General features: G+C 40.6%; 1 protein-coding gene across 3 annotated transcripts in view; it reads left to right on the top strand.

Moving 5' to 3' along the window:
- The window catches only part of LDLRAD3 (low density lipoprotein receptor class A domain containing 3), a 107,564-nt gene extending 90,784 nt beyond the window's left edge, over window positions 1-16,780 (top strand). For all 3 annotated transcript variants that reach the window (XM_059475244.1, XM_059475246.1, XM_059475245.1), the window contains 2 exons: window positions 9,926-10,271; window positions 11,873-16,780. In XM_059475244.1, the coding sequence (XP_059331227.1) occupies window positions 9,926-10,271; window positions 11,873-12,134 (608 nt within the window). In that variant the 3' untranslated portion in view covers window positions 12,135-16,780. The remainder of the gene's footprint in view (window positions 1-9,925; window positions 10,272-11,872) is intronic.
- The last annotated feature ends 387 nt before the right edge of the window (window positions 16,781-17,167 follow it).

Consider the following 17,167-nt stretch of genomic DNA (forward strand, 5'->3'; position numbering starts at 1 on the left):
GAAGGTGTTTTTCGTATTTTTTCTGTGCATCTGAAGACAGGTTTGGTGAAACAAACACAGGTGTGTCAGCTCACCAGGAGAAATAACCCAAATTTAGGTTCTTTGAGGTGTTTTGGGTTATTTGATTGGCAGGGTGAAAGTGTTGTTATTTCTGACTGCAGGCCAGTGTAAGCATTCAGGACTGTCAGAGGTGTCAGGGTATTTCCAAAGCACAGCTAGACCATTGCTAGCTCAAGGGGATCTGTTCCAGTGCTGCATTCTCCTTGCCACTTTCCAAGTTGCACCTCACACCAGAGCTACCCATGTAGGTAGTAAGTTACTGTGGTGCCTTCCCTTTGGAGGTCAGTGGTTCAAATTCAGCCTGGATTGTACATACTTTAAATTTATAGGAATTTTTTTTTATATTCATCAGAAAAACTTTAAGAAACTCTCCTGAGGACTTACAGGAATGATAGTCCCTATGGAGTGATCAGTGTAACTGGAAATCTAGGCATGGAGGCACATGGTGCTACTAGTGTTTATTCACTGACAGAGGTGACAGCTCTAATCAATTAGATGTGTGAAATAAAGCTATGATTTCTCACATTAGTAATTTGGGACACTTCAGTGTTTGTTCAAACACTGCAGTGTTTGAAAGCCATGCGCTTACATTGTTATAGCAGGCATGGTTTTGATTCTCATTAATTTCAAACTTCTGTATTGTAACATATTATAGGCTTCCCTGCAATGTTTTCTTCAGCCTAAACAATCCCTTCTTGGTAGTTAGTGTCTATGTGGGCATCTTCATGTTGTTCTCCATCAAGCTATGATTCACCTTTGCTCTTTTTTTTAAAGTGTGATGTCCTGAGCTGGATATATGCTTGAGCACACACCTTGCTAGAGCTAGATTCTGTTGGGTTTGTATTTTTCACTGCCAGTGAACATACCGTTCCCTGCTGACACCTGACTGCACGTGATCCTGACCATTTCTGCTATTTTAAAATAAGTTTTAAATTTTATCTCGTCTAGCTGGGTTGATGTGCCTAACAGCAAGCTGAATAATCATTCTCTGTCATTCAGGTAATTACTGAATAGTTTCAGGTTCAGAGCAGAGCCTTTTGGACCCCCCTGAAAAGCTTTCAGTTTTCTAATGAGCCACAGCAGCCACAGCCTTTGAATGTTTCCCTCCCACTCCCTATTTTCAGTGTCATCTCTTCTGATCAAGTGAGATTTTTATCAGAGGGTGAAAAGCACATGTTTATCTTCTTCCTGGTGTTAATGCCTTCCAGATGCTTGTTAGCGTCCCATTTGTGTACACTAGCTTTCAGATGCAGCTTTTTTCTTTTTCTTCTCTTTGCCTCATTTGCTTCTCTGTTCTTTCTTCCTCCCTCTCTCTTTCTCTGGCATTTGACAGTCTGGGTCTTGTGATCAGGAAGGCCAAAAAGGGTGGTGCAAGAGCTGCTTTCACAGCCAATTGCTGTCCTCTCTGCTGTTGTGTTTTGCTCTTTTTTTTCCCCTGTTGTATGTATGTGCATATAATATGTAAGGAAATATTTAGAATTTGGTTTGCAGCCAGGTGCAATGTTTCTTAAGACCTTCCTGGAACCTGAACAGTGAAGCTACTGAGGCCACTGTTTGGCAGGAGTTTCTTGAGTTTACAAAACTTGTGCCTAAGGGAAACATTAGTTTGTATGTCAAACAAATGTAATGCAAAGTCAAGATAATTTTAAGAGGGAAATCATCTCAGAATGTAACTTCACACAGGTGCACTGTCTGTTGGAGCCAAGCACTGAGCTAATCTTGCTTTGGACTCAGTGTCTACCCACATTGCTCAGTTGTTGTAGTCTTTCCTTTCCTCTCCAGTCTCCTTTTGATTCGTCGGGCCAGAGGGTGGCCTGCAGGCTCTTGCTGGAGTGCATTTGCTGCTGGTTTCTTCTGTGGCATCCTGGAGCCAGTCATTGAAGGGGCATTGAGTAGGTATGAATGAATGGCTGATGGAAAGGGATTAGGTGACCTGGAAGGTATTCTCTGTCTCTGCAGATTTGTTTCTTTTTAATTTGGGATCACTACCTGCTCATGGTTTCTAGATTGTTAGTAGCTTCTTGAACAAGTGAAACTATGTGTACTGTGTATCTGGCAACATCTCCACAATTCTGGAAAATAAGTAGGATTGACAATATTAATATGTAAAATAGGACATGGATGTTGTACCAATACTTTTTCAAAAATCAGAGCCATTAAAATACAGTTCTTGAACAATTAGACTAAATTTATAAACTGATTATAAACTTACTCTAAAATAGATTTAAATCACATTTAAGCAGTATTTCTTGCCATGTATACCTGACTGCAGGCTCCATAAATCCTGCGCTGTATTTCTTCAAGCCTTATTATCCTTCTTATGCTCCAGCTGTTCATAGCACTAATCAGCACCCAGGAAAAAGTTAATGTGCACATTCTAGCTGAGCACTGTGTGTCTCTTCTTGCCAGCCTCCAGAATAAACACTATAAAAATGCAATTCAGCTGTCCTGCACAGCACCCCACATTCAGCTTTTCCCAGACATTCTGCTGAAATAACATGCATTTTTTCCAGGCATATAGATCACTCAAGATGAATTGGTAACAGTTTTGCAATGGGTGTAATTTCTTTTCACAGTTGATAGATGATAAAAACACAAGCATTTCATCCACAAATTTTCATTTTAATTAGTTTAATTTCTGTTTTTATTTGTTGGGTTTTTCTGCCTCCTAGATATTCACATGATTCCAAGGAATATTAGTGGAGTATGTCACGGAAACTTGGATTCTAAATACTTAGAGAATAGGAAAGGCACAGCCACCCACGGCCTTTGCCAAACCTGTTTTCCATAATACTTTTGGCTTAGAATTGTACTGATGACCTTTCAAAATTAATCAAGGTAGGGCATGCCTTTGCACTGGCAGGGAGCTGATACAATGTCCAGGTTCTTTCCTGGCTCAGAGCTCCAATTAACCTTTGCAGAAGACAGCACAGTGCACTTGCACATACATTTGCCAGTGATGCCAAGGGGTTTTGGTAGAAAATAGTATGCTTTAGTTAAAGTGAAGATGAAGCTGATGTTACAGAATCAAAGAATCACTAGGGCTAGAAGTGACCTCTTGAATGTCTCCAGAGAGAGATGACATAATTTCCTTGGACAACCTATTCCAGTGTTCTGCCACCCTCAATGTAAAGAAATTCTTTTTCATGATGAGGTGGAACTTGTATTCTAGTGTATGTCCATTACTCCTTAAGTATTGGAGACTGAGTATGCTTGGGTCTTGCTGGTTGGGTTTTATAGCTCTGTTAACATCCCCATTAAAATATTATATTGTTTTAACTTTCAAGACTGTCCTATACTACTCACTAATGGTACACAAGAGATTACACAGCAGCCAAAGACCCCAAACCTGGACTTTTTATGCACTTGAAGAATACTGTGTGAGACTGGAATATCTCTTGGGAGATTGGAGGAAGGAGCAGGCTATGCTTCAGGATCAGTGGCTGTTATCTTCAGCTTAGGCACCTTGTTTGAAATGGCGCTAGAGCCTGGGAGATGTGTAGTTGTCATGTCATGCTCAGCAAGAGCACCAGAGCATGTTTATGCTATGAAGATAATACTGTTTTTCTGTCTTTGAAGCAGATTCTTGATTTATTTTATAACTTGGTCTACTAAAGAGCCTTCTGGTGGGTGCAGTTAGAGATTTTCTTTCTGCAGAGCAGGTTTAATTTAGTGCTTGGAGGGGCCAATAGTAGCACAAGCCCTTAAAGCTTTCAGTGCCCCATACTCTTCCTGAGTGGCATCTTCCTGTCCTAAAATGTTACCAGAACTCTATAGTAACTAATTTCATGGTAGCCTTGTTAATGGTGACCCTACATTTACTAACCAGATATTTTACCCCTCTTTTGGGCTGGGTTTTTTTAGTGGCTATGATTTAATCAAAGTACACCACTATCCTATCATGTGTCCAGGAACTGCTGCATAGATCAGTGCTGGAGTAATTCTAAATTACTTCTGAGTAACACTTTAATTTCCTCCTTGGGCTCCCTCCAGCTGCCAAGCCTGGACCTTTTGTTTCTGTGCTTTATGGCAGGTTTTGGCTTTGCAGGTTTTTACATTGCTGCCAAGTTAATTTTAGAACTTTGGTTGCTATGACTACTGCTAAGTATTTCTTAGTTCTCCACTTATTTGCTCAGTTTGCTGCTTTTCTTTGTGTGTGTGAAGTGCATGGAGTAATTATCCTGCCCTGCAGAAGATAAAGGATGGCATGTGAGAGGTGAGGCTCTTGATCTTCAGGCTGACTCAGCTGCTCATTTAGAGCAGCTGCAAAGACTTGAAAGCACAGCTCTTGCAGCGTGTGGTCAGGAGGAGGATTTAAGTCTGGGGAGGAAGGCACTGGTAATGCACCCATTCTGGTGCACTGAATGAGACATGCTGGCACTGTTTCTAATTCTGCTGACTGCTACTGTCCTTAAGTTTATCTGTGTCTTGCTAGCTACTTTTATAACTATATATAGTTCCAAGTCTTACACTTAGCTTTACATTCTTGGGAGCAGTAACCATTATTTTGCTCAGAGCCTCTAAAGTGCATTATGCAGAGAATTTATGTTTCATTGCTCTGAGCTGAAGTTGCTATACTAATAGCAATAGTGATGTAAATATATAAATATATATGTACAGCTAACTAGTTCTTCATATCAAGAGGTCCTGCTGTGTTTGTGCAGGCTTTCAGATGTCTTTCCAGTCATCTGAAAGAATAGGTAAAGACAGAGCATCCAATGGTATTTAAGACTTTTGACTGATATTTGAAACACTTTTCAGGAAAATGTAGTTCTTGTCAGTATGAAACAGCTTTGGAGAATGTCCTGGGAACGTCACTATCTAGTTTTCAGGTGAGGCTAGCCAGGCAGAGGTGAAGAAAATTACCTGATGGGCAACTTCAAGAGCTGGGAATAGATCCACCCTTTGCTCCAACTTCTTGGATGAAGGGCTGTTCTGTTTGCTGTGGTTCTGGGCTGTGGGCATTTGGGACACTTGTGATTAGCAGGGAGTTAAGCACAGGATAACCTTGGTGCTATTTGAAGCCACGACATCTGTGCAGGTGCCTGTTGTCTGTCTGTGCAGCCATAACTTACAGACATACCTGAAAGGAGATTCATCCTGATGCCTTCCCAGAAATCTTACCCATTTACCAAGTACCTGTCAAGCAAAAATGTAATCATATTGTATTCCTTTGGCCAATTCCCATAGATAAGATCTGTTTAGTATGTGTAACACTTCCATTAGTGAATCTCTATTCTGTGCCTGAAGCAGAGAAAGCCATAGCAGGGCAAAAACACGCTCTGAATGCAGTTGAAAACAAATGCTTGTCTCTGGTGTCTATGGGAACTGAGAAGCTGTTCAGGAGGGGAACAGTGGTAACCTAGCAGGAGGCTTCATGAGGTCAAGGTGCTGTGTTGTCTGAGAGAAATCTTGTTTGTAACACTGAGAAGGGTAATAGGGAAAAAAGGTAAGTCAGTTAGAAAAACATAACTAGAATAAAGAACATTCTGAGAGTTCAGTGCACAAAAATCTATGAAAGGCTCATTTAATGGTACATAAAATCATCAAGGATGAAAAATTTAATAAGAGTTTTGAGAGACTTAGCTGGATGCCCTAAGAACTCCAAACACAAAAAGTAAATAATGTGCAGAGGCTCTGCCTGTCTGCATATGATTTTTGTTCTTTAACCTTCCAAGCTGCAGCTCTGCACTTTAACCAGTTGGAATTTAAATGTGTTGTTACAGTAGCATCTTTGTTGGAGATGGACCGTGACTCGTGCTCATTAAGGCTACAGATGTCTGCTCAGATTATGTATTCAAAAGCTTTTTCTCCAATGAACTGTGAAAAGCCAGGCTTGAGCAGAGGATTGTGAAAGATAAAATAATGGCCTCTCATCCCTGTGTCTGGCAGACTTAATGCAGTTACTCTCAGATCTTTTTTAAACTTTGAGACAGCAAATTTGTTCACGGTCAATAAAATAGACTTTTAAGCACAACCTGCTATGTTTCCTTTATCAGTATTTTCCTAAATTGTTCACAAGGCTTTTTACACTCCAAAAATCTTTAATCTGTGAATTTGGCATTTCCCAGATACTGGGGTTTAATAGGCATAAGTGGCATTGATAAACTGTTTATATGTGGCATGATAGAAAATGGATCTTCTTAAGGGGAAAAAAAAGGCACAAAATAGTAAATACTCCATGAATTTAAATGAAATTTGTTTGCCCACTCACTGTTTTTCATACGTTTGCGCTTAGTAGCAGAATAGACAGAGCTTTTTAAACCTACCTGGATAATGCCTGCTTCTCCTGGGAGACGATAACTGAATTACCAAGAAATTCAGTTAAATTACTTCTGTGATGTGTAAACATTTGCTGAAAGTTATTAGAGCAGAGCTAAAGAGTCATGGATTTTGTTTCCTTAAGTAGTCATGCATGTCCTACAGACCGTTTTCAGGTGCTCTCTTTATCTCACCTTCTCCCTTTTACATCGAGTGCCAGATGGATAGAGGTTCATCAGGCAGTCTCAGCTCAGTACCCCTCATTCCCTTCCAAACCTCTGAATATTCACCAGGCTCTACAAAAAAAACAGAATGTTATCAAGGAATTCTAAAAAGTTACTTATTTAACATGATCAGGTACATAGGAAGACAAAGCAAAAACTTGATGCAAAAGTCTCCTGTATGCAAAACTGTCTCTTAGTTCTCTACTATGTTTTGTTTTAGCTATGCCATAGAGCAATGTTCTTGTCAAACATTAATTTGGAAGACCATTAAGGGCAGTTCACCTCTCTAGGACTGTAAGCCAAGCAGTGCTGATAGGCTCGGGTAATGTTACTTTCATCTTTTGCAGGCTTGGATTTACTGGCCTTGCTAGAAAAGAGAGATTAGGTACAGGTTGGTCTTTGTGGAATAAATTATATCACAGCAAAAGTGAAGTGCTGCTGGACTTCACTTGTGAGTGTGGATTGCTAAGGGACCTTAAGGTTATGTCTTCCTGGCCCAGAAAATCCACCAATAAGGTAAGAGTAATGTTGTTTTTGTGGTGAAAAAATATTTAGTTTCAGTGGTAGCTAAAGCTTCCTGGTTAGAACTCCATCTCAGGTACAGTGTGTTCCTGGACAAGTATAAAGACTATGCATGTCTAGGGAGCTGGATTCTTTGTGTGGGGAGGGTGTCTCTGTGCAAATCCTCAGCTCTGCCTGGGGTGCAAGAAAGAGCACTTGACAAATGAACCACATTCCTTCCTCTTCACAGAATATATCTGTACTCCTCTGTGCTGCTTCATGTTGGACACACATGGGCTAGAATTAGCTGAACTGATGCTAATTCCAGTCCCAAATGCAATATTGCTGCTTTGGCTGGTTCAAAGGTTGCACCAGCCAGCACTTTCAAAGCAGCACCCTAATACCTCTGCTTCTGGTTCAGAGACCTCTACAAAGATCTGTAGGCATGCCCTTAGATTGCTCTGGGTTTCAGAAAGACAATTAATTAAATGGGAATATGAGAAACAGATCTGAACACCCAAAAAGGAATAGAGTTACTGGTAAATAAATGTTGCATTAGCCACAGTAATCCCAAATCTCCAAAACAGCGTGTTCGCTGCAAAGTTATCCCAAATCTCTGCAAAATGTCTATGGTTGTTGTATGAAAAGGACTGTAAAATCAGATAAGAGATGTTTTGTTTCACACTGTTCTGAAGCTGGTCATCAGATCCCATCTGACTTTTGACAAAGCAGTTTTTCTTCAGCAGTCTAGTTAACTTGTTTGGATTTATAGAACTGGTTCTTGTAGGACCTAGAAGATGTTATCCTAAACAAGTGGATAACTTTAAAAGTTTGGGGAAAAAAGTTGATGGATAATTCCCTTCTCATTTTTCTCCCCTTCTTAGTAAGATGGAGATTATACAGAGAAGAGTCTGTGCTGCTGCAGAATGACCCCATGGTAACTAGCAAGGTCTCATCAGGTCTGCAAAGGCATCCTGTTTTCAGCCTTATGCCAATGTACTGTAACCAGTGAGCCAAGTTGAGTGAGAGTCTTATGGTGTTTTACTGGGATGTCATAATAGATTTACCTTCCTTGCACTTGCTGCAGGTATTAGTATTCATCCATGGGTCAGTCCTTGCAAATAAACTTCTTGATACTTGCATAAAAATGATCTGCTTGTCATTATATTCCCTGCACTGGCCCTTGTCTGCAATGTGTGACATGAATTCATTTCTCAGCTGTTGAATTTAGGGAGTATATTAAAGGAGCCAGAGTAATATGTGATGAGCTGTAATTAAAATTACTAATGCATGTCAATTCCTTTCCTTCCTTCTGTTCTCATTTACATTCCTCATGCAGACTTGGTTCACTTTGCCGAGTGAGCCAGAGACCAACTGTTGACTGGAAACAGTGATTTCTGCTTTCTCTAGCACGGCTGCACAGGGAAATAAAGTTAGCAAAGATCCTCCCTGAGGTGTTACACTAAGTATCAGGAAAAGTCTGGCTTGCATCTGGTCTGTGGTTGCAGTGGCATCGTCGGTGGAACAGCTCTATCTGAGTGGTAGTTTTCGTAGTTGGTAGCACGATCAGTAATCACAGAATGGCTTGGGTTGGAATGAAACATAAAGACCTTCTTGTTCCAACCCCCCTGCTGGGAGCAGGGAAGCCTTTCACTAGGCCAGGTTGCTCAGAGCCCCATCCAGCCTGGCCTTGAGCACTTCTTGGGATGGGGCATCCATAGCTTCTCTGAGCAACCTGTTCCAGTGCCTCGCTACTCTCATAATGAAGCGATCATGGTTTCTTCGTTCTGTTATAGTCTTTTTTTTCCATCTCATCTCTTCTTATGAAAGTATGCTTTAAAATGGAGATGTTTAAAGGATTAGCCATTTTAGGTTGTATTGTTTTACTGACAAATGCACAAGCTGTTTTGACTGATGCTGGAAATTGTGGTTTGATGTTTAACCATGGAAGTGAACAACCAAAATGAAATAGAGAGAGATACCTAAAGCATCTTGGATGAAAACAATGGGCACTTGAGTAAATATCTTCCATTATGCTGGGCACAGTGTATATTTCATTATCTGTTGTTAGAGAAATATGTTAGTGGTTCTGTTGCAATTCTGAATGACTGAAAAGCAGTTTTGCTTGATAAGGAAGAGAGAGGAAAATCACATGCCAAGACTTAACTGTGCCAGCCTTCTGCAGTAGGAAATTAAGAATTTGGATGGATCATCCACAATTGTGTGGATTTTGAGGTTCTGTTTGGTTTGGTTTTTACTCAGCCTCATATTTTTCTTGAGGTAGATGAATGTCAGAATAGCCTGTTTGAGGCTATAAGGAATTACAGGCTGCACAGAAAGAGAAATTCCTGCCCAAAAAAATATATTGCTCAATGGCTGCATGACTTTGTGGATGTGGGGCTTAAATAGTGTCAGGGGAATGTAAAGTAAAAAAAAAAAAGACAGCCAAAACATGTTGCGCCTTCTATATATCTGGTTCTAGTGAGCTTTGCTGAGTGCAGCTGAAGTATTGTGCTTATGGCTTGGAACTGGGTATCTCACCTCTGGAAACCAAGGCTGTGACTGTTAGGTATGGGTGGGGGAGATAATCCCATGATAATGCTCATGCTTCCTACTACAATGTGTATTTTCTTCTTTCTCAGCTTGTCTCTCCCTAGTAATTTACATGCTGGCACTACTGTGGATGAGGATGGACTGAGGGATACTTTACCATCTCCAATTTGCATGCACATGCTTTTAATGAGCTCATTTTTCACAATCTGAAAGAAAAGGGAAAAACTTTCTTTGTCACGCAGCGTGTTAGCAGAAAACACAGCGTAGGACAAAATCAATTTTATATTGAAACCAATCTCAGGCTTCCTTTTCCTTTTGTCTTGCAGAGGCAGGGAGCGGCCAGGATTACGTGACCTCTGAAAATCAGCTGCTTTACTACCCGAGCATTACCTACGCCATCATTGGCAGCTCTGTCATTTTCGTGCTCGTGGTGGCCTTCCTGGCCTTGGTGCTGCACCACCAGCGCAAGCGCAACAATCTGATGACGCTGCCGGTGCATCGCCTGCAGCACCCGGTGCTGCTGTCCCGCCTCGTGGTCCTCGACCACCCGCACCACTGCAGCGTCACCTACAACGTCAACAACGGCATCCAGTACGTGGCCAGCCAGCCCTACCCCAGGCCAGTGGAGCTGGACTCCCCACCGTCTTACTCAGAGGCTGTGCTCGACCAAAGGTATGTACAGGAGCTGAGTGTGGCCTCCCCAAAGCATCCCTCTGCTGGTGGTCACCTGTGCTGCTGCTCCCCACTTACTGCTGCTGTTGACAGAAGTCCAGTGCTGTGCTTCTCTCACCTGCACAGAGTCAAGCTTCAGTAAATCTGAGCTCATTCTGTGTGTGAAAAATTCTTGGTCCTCAGGTCGGTTTACTGTTACTGATATTAAAAGGGATTTGAGGTCAAGTCTCTTAGCACATATTGGTAGTAAGATTTTAAGAATGGCAGGAGAATGTATAATTTGTCTAGTAGTGATAACCTGTGCCAGTCTGAAATCAAAATGTGAAAACTGAATTTGGAGTTTCACCAAAAAAACCCCAGATAAGTTGTAGGTCATAGCACTGAAAAAAATACAGCCTTGTTCATTTATGATAAGTATATAAAGGTGACAGCATTCGTCAGTTCTTTTATAAAGAGCTGTATTATTCTTCTGCTTTGCACTGTTTTACCTTTTACCAAGAGAAGAAAAGAACAGAACTCTGGAAAGGACTCTTCCTAATTTAAATAGCTGAAAGTGCTTTGAAGTTTGGTGTGGGTGTGGCTTGTATGTGATGCTTTTGGAGTTATGTAGTTATGACACTGGTTTAATTTGTAGATAATTAACCTTCATTTTATCCTCTGTCTGTAAAGTCTTTCCAAACAAAACTTGTAAGCAGACATCCCCTGTACCTAAAAAGGATATGGTACAAACTTTAACAATTCAGATTGTTCACTATCACCCTGTTGGTATTTACATGCAAACTATGGGATTGAAGAATAATTGTAAATTCCTATTCTCTGCTGCTTTTGGCTGCAGGTCCCTTGTCTTAATGTTGACTTTCATAATTATGATATATTTTCATTATTAAGGACAACTAAATGAGCAGGTGTCCAGATTGTAATCACTTTTCACCTGAGCTGATAAAACCATCAGCAGTTTTGGAGCTAATTGCTCCCAGTGCCTGTTTCCAATCTGCTCAACCCTTACTTGCTTGCTATCAGAACAATGCAGTGCTGAATGCAGTGCTCATCTTTCCTGTGCCTGCTTAACAGTTGTTCTGCGTGTGATCTCATGACAGCCAAAGTGATTTGTCAGTGTGGAGAATTCAGTTTGTTATTTATTTGTAGACTGTAAGCCATTAATCTCTGTCACTTAGTGGAAGTTTCCTTGGAGCTTTCTTCTGCTGGCATCATCATCTATAGGTGTAAATTCACCACTTAATGTGACTTCTTTTAGTGTTTTCTCTGGAGTAAATGTTAAACAGAAAAGTTTTTTGCCTCTTGCACAGCTGTCTTTGAGCCAGCTTTGTTGGCAGTTCACAGCCATCTAACTCAGCGTGTGGATTGTTAAATTGGTTGGCTGTAATTACTATATTGCACCTTGACCAGAAACCTTGCTTCCTAGTGGTGGTGTGGATATTTTGAAATTACCTGAATAATGTGAGCAGGTCTGAGATCTCTTGATCTATGTCATAACTGAAAAGCTGAGAAATACTGTTTGTCTTTTTCATCATTGGAGTACTGTGTACAATCTCCTGTCCCACTGTTTTCAGTAACTTCTTACTCTGTTGTGTGTCTTACAGCAGACCACCTTGGTTTGACCTTCCTCCACCACCTTACTGTTCTGAATCTGAACCCCCTAATCAGGCAGACCTTCCTCCTTACTGCTCTCGGTCGGGGAGCTTGGCCAGCACTGACAGCCCCGTGGCAGAAAGCCCTGTGGGCACATCTGACAGCTGGACAAGAGATGCCCATGGCAGCGTGGATGGGCACAGAACTCTGCTGGAGAGGACAGTAGATCAGAGTGATCCTCTGATCAGCCACACTGCTGAAAGAGAAGTGTAACTGCTCCAGTAGTTGAGGCGGCCAGAAGGCATTTACTGTCTGGGTATATCTGCTGTGGCTAATGGGTTTCAGGGGGACGTGTGCCTGCCTGAATGATGACTTGTTTTGAGTTCACACTGAGTTAATATTTGAATTCAGCATTTTGGGCTCATCAAAGGCAGAGCAAGGAGACCTAAATGTAGAGTTGCATCATCTCTCCAGAGTATTTCTGTGAGCAAGTTCTGGTTCAGAAGAGAAACATCAGTGCTTTGTCAAAAGAACTGATGTGGTGTATTTATTTGACTGCTTACTGTATATGAATGTATATATGTGTGTGTATAATATTTACAGAAGTTGCACAGGACAACTGTGCCAGAAGGACTTGTTTTCAGACTGCCTTCCATCCTCTCAATGTGGGAGCTGTTTCTTGTTACTGTCTGGTGCCAACTGGTGGTTACTGAAGCACATGAGAGGCACTCATGCTGCTTGGAGATCTGGAGCCCAATGCCAGTCTCCTGGCAGTGCCCAAACTGCAGAAAATCTCCTATTGACCCATCTCTGCGTGGCCTGGAATGTTCTCACTGTGAAGGAGGTTTAAGCTTGTGAGGATGCAGCAACTCTAAGTCAGGTTTTTTTTCCCTCAGATGCCAGTATCTAGGCCAAATTTGCATGGATTGTCTCAGCAGCACCACAAAGGTTGGCTTATCTGTCAAATGTCAAGGCTGAGTACAGAGGCACTGAAGCGTCTCAAAACAACAGGGCAGGGCTTCTTTTCCTGTGTGGCATAACATTACTCCATGTATTCCCTTTTAAAAAAACCCACAACTGAACAACAAAACAAGCCCCCAAATTGTTCCAGCAAAAGCTTCAACACCAAAACTGCTTTGAGGCAAACACCCAGCACAGAAAGCTTTAATGTAGCTTGCTACATTAGTAGTTTGCTATATTTGTAAAATACCTGAAAGCAGGTCATGCAGTGAAAGGTGTGGGCTTGGCATCCCATCTACAGCGTGTGTGTGAGCAGACATGGATACCTGCCTGTGTGTAGGTATGTACAGAGTGTATCACTTGGGTTTAGTTCTTCTACACCACAAGAACTCTGATGTCAAAGTGTTGGTTTTGATAAGCTAATTGCTTTTCACAGGGTTTGCGTTATTCACGTTCATTTGGTTGAAATTGTAGCTTCTGCAGCAGAACTGTTTATGTCTGTTCTGTCATAAGTCTTGTAATGGTCTCCTGTCAAAAGTGTTTCAGTGCACCTTGGTGAATCACCATGTGAAAGCACCTCTGAGGTTAAAGGTAATTAGAGAGGCAAGAGGGAAGAAGCTGTGAAATTAAACGCCGCTGCAGTGCTGTACTTATGCTCAGTATACAGAACACAGTGCAGTGTCTTCCTCTTCTCTGGAGGGAAATTTGCCTTGAAAAATTATTTGTGTTTGTTTATCCCACATTTCCCGCTCTTTCTATGTAAAAAAGAATAGTGTCATTAAACAGACTCTGCTTTATAAAGGAAGCTGACTGCCAACACCTTCTGCTTTCTTCCTCCCCATCTTTGCAAGGTAGATTCTTTTGCCCAAAGGTTACATGCTCAGAACCCAAGAATTTGGAGTGTAGGTGAGGCAACAGCTCAAGTTCAGTCTCTGTTCTTACAAATACACCTGATTTTTCAGGGAGGGAGTTAGGGTGTTGTTTATTGGGTTGGTGTTTTTTGGGTTTTTTTTTTCATTTCCAGCTTTGGAGTCTGTTGCCACAATATGCAAGAGGCAGGGACCAGATAGGTTTACAAGCACAGGTCATTCCAGGACTGAGGACATGGTGGGGAGTCCTGGAGAATTCTAATGCTGATGGGCTAGGCTGACTTTGGAAGCAGATTAAGGGCAGCTTTCATTACAGGCTTAGGCAGCCTGTGGTGAAGTGCATTGGTGGAGATGCTCCTAGGTCCTTGCAAAGTAATGTATAAGAGTGGCTCAGATTTCATCCTTGCTGAGAACTCAAGCAATGTAATTATGCTGTCCTGCACAAAGCAGGATTTAGCTTTATTACTGACTGACCAAGGTCATAGGCAGGCTGTTGTCATTGCACAGAGCAGACAGCTATTCTTTATTTTACAGGTAGATCAGACTCAAGTATGTGAATGAGTTAATGGTACAGATGGGTGCAGGGACATCTCCTGTGATCACTGGACCCTGTCGTCCCTCTTGCCTTTCAATGAGGTTCTGCTTGGCCTCTGTAAGACAGCTGTGTTATGCTGTATTAACCTTAATGGTTTTCTGTTTCAGTTTTATAAACTTTGTATTTGCCTTGAAAAGACACCATTGAAGAGTTTGCAGTAGTTTCATTGTAATTAGGTATCTTTTTTATCTTAAAGTTGCCTAAAGCTGTATTAGTGAAACAAAAGCTTTGTGTCTACTACCCCTCAAACAAGCCTTCCACAGCGGATTGCATTTCACCATGTGTGTTCTAAGACCCCAGAGGGTGTGCAGCCCAAATACTGTGTGCCTATGGCATTTGAAAAGTGTTGCCTCGCATTGCTAAGAAGTAGGAAAAGAATGAATATAGCCTGTTTCTTCTGTCTTGTATCAGTCACTGTCATATATGTACATATATATATTAAAAAATAAAAGATACTCTTTCAGGATGTATATATTCATGTAACTTTTGCATTAAGATAATCCATTTGGACTTTACCAAAAAATAAGAAAAAATGTTCTTAATGGTGTGATGTTTTCCCTTCCAGCTAAGGGTGTATTTATCTTTGTATAGGAATTGTCTAGTTTTTGACAACACAACTTAAAAGGAGATTGTGCCTTTCTGTTTGAATGTTGTTTGGAAAAGCTGTTACCTGCATTTCTGGGTGTTACGTGTCATTGTGTAGAGATCCAGAAAGAGCAACAAGTCTTGTCTTCCTCTTCCTTGTTACTTGTGGGGACCGCTGAACTTTAAGGACTACAGCAATTCAGTGTTTGTTCAAAAAAGGTGTGCTAAAACTTGGGCTGGCTCATCTTACTCCAGTTTTCTGGTTTGTAGAACAGGTTTGCTAGGCTATTTTCTTTAAAATTGCTGAAATTACACAGAAATTGTTTATGGTGTATCACTTCTAGTATGTTAATACAGCATTATGCTGCATTATTCAGTGGGATCCTTGGGAAAAGTGCTGATGAAATTAAATATTTCATTGAAAATCCCGCAGCTTGTAGGGCTGAAGTTAAATGTTCATCCAATACCATGTGGTAGGGGGTTTTTCACTAGCAGATAAAACTGGAATTGATCATCCTGTTTGCAATTGTTCTTAACCTTTTAGTTTGATGTTAGTCATCCAAGAGCTTTCCTTTCTACTTAATATTTAAACAAATGGATGTTATTTCACAGACTTATTCATACAAAAGTAAATTTAATTAAAGTTCTCTTCAAGAGCCAAATTCTGTTTCCACATCTGTACTGAATGGTGACCACTGTATTGAGTAGTTCTCAGTGCAGCTATTAATGTATTTGAACAAAAGAGTTTGAAAAAATGATTACTTGAAGTAAATAAAGGCATTTAAATGAAAGGTCATTTAAATATAAAAAAAAAAAAATAAAATTCAGGAGCTTCAACTGTAACCTCTGCTGAAATCAGCATGCTGTGTATTTAAAATGAAGCCATTAGTGATTCTGCTTGATAGTAATCTGAAGTTCCTTGTAAGGTAAATTGCCATTTACCTCTCTGGTATTGGAAATGGAAAACTGGCACTGATGCTTTTAAAAGAGAGCCTGTAAATAATTTTCTTGGCTCTTGTCTGCAGTGACATATACAAAAACACTGACTGCATTGCAAGTTTTAAATAACTGCATTCCTTCTTCCTCTACTTTTAAGCCAAATCAGTTTTATTTACACCACTTCACTTTGATACAGCTAATAGGGCCCTTGTGATAGATTTAGGAACTGAGTGGAAGAAAGAGATGACTCTCACTTTAATTAATACTGCAGCTTGTTAATCTTGTGCTCTTTCCTTTTAGAAATTGTAGCAAAGACAAATGGTTTTAGTAGATAAGGAAAACTATTAACGATGAGAAAGATGGAGGGACACTGATTCTGATTTTTAATGAATCTTTAAAATTGTATAAATGAAGAAAAAATTGAATGCTGTGTTTTTTCATGTGGTGATCAAATGACAAGTACTGTTTTTAACTGTTGCTTATTGGAAGCTACCTTGCATATAATGCCTGGAAATAAAATTGTAAGACAAGGGCTTTTCTTGCAGTTCTTAGTAGATCTGCAGTATTTTTTTTATTAACACAAGGTTATATTACACCCATGGACTAAAATATGGACTGCAGGAAGAATTTCAATACTGTGCTGGATTTTGTCTGAATGTATCCCAGTACAGGACTGTGGCCTTCATTTGTCTTTTTTTTCTTTCTTTGAGGGGTTTTGTCAACTTGAAATGGAGACGTTACTTAAATGGTTTAAAAGAGGTTGTATGTCGAAAGCCAGCCTTGTCTTAAACTTTTGTAAACTGGAAATCTTCAGAAATGTATTCTGTATTTCTGAATAAAATTGATGTTTTAATACTGTTCACAAGTGGGCATGTCCCCTGTCTCATAAAGTCTCAGTTGTTCTGGTTTTATAACCTCCTGCATGAGGCTTCTTACAATTTCTTTTACATTCCATGTTAAGTTTTGTTAATTCTTTTGGGTTTTAAATATATTTTTAAAATGAAGTTATATTGGAAATCACATGTACCTGTATGTATAAAAATCTACTGATCCATATTTATACAAATGAAAATTTCTTAATATTATAATTTCTCATTTTGCTATCAAAGACAAGGTGTCAGAACCAGTTTTGTCTGCTTTGTTGCAAAGCTCTAGAGGCTGCAGCAGAGGTTGTGCTCTGTGCTGGCTGCTGTGTATGGATTGACCAGCAGAGCTCAGGGCTGTCAGCACTGGCCTCATGCTCCCCCTTTCTGCCTGCCACTTCCCACCCCTCGTGTTCCCAGCACAGTGTCCCTGTTTATCTCTGGTCTGGCATCCACGTGCCGGGTGTGTGAGCCAGGTTTGAGTGCAGATGCTCC

This window comes from Ammospiza nelsoni, chromosome 6, assembly GCF_027579445.1.
Source record: "Ammospiza nelsoni isolate bAmmNel1 chromosome 6, bAmmNel1.pri, whole genome shotgun sequence".
NCBI classification, from domain to species: domain Eukaryota; kingdom Metazoa; phylum Chordata; class Aves; order Passeriformes; family Passerellidae; genus Ammospiza; species Ammospiza nelsoni.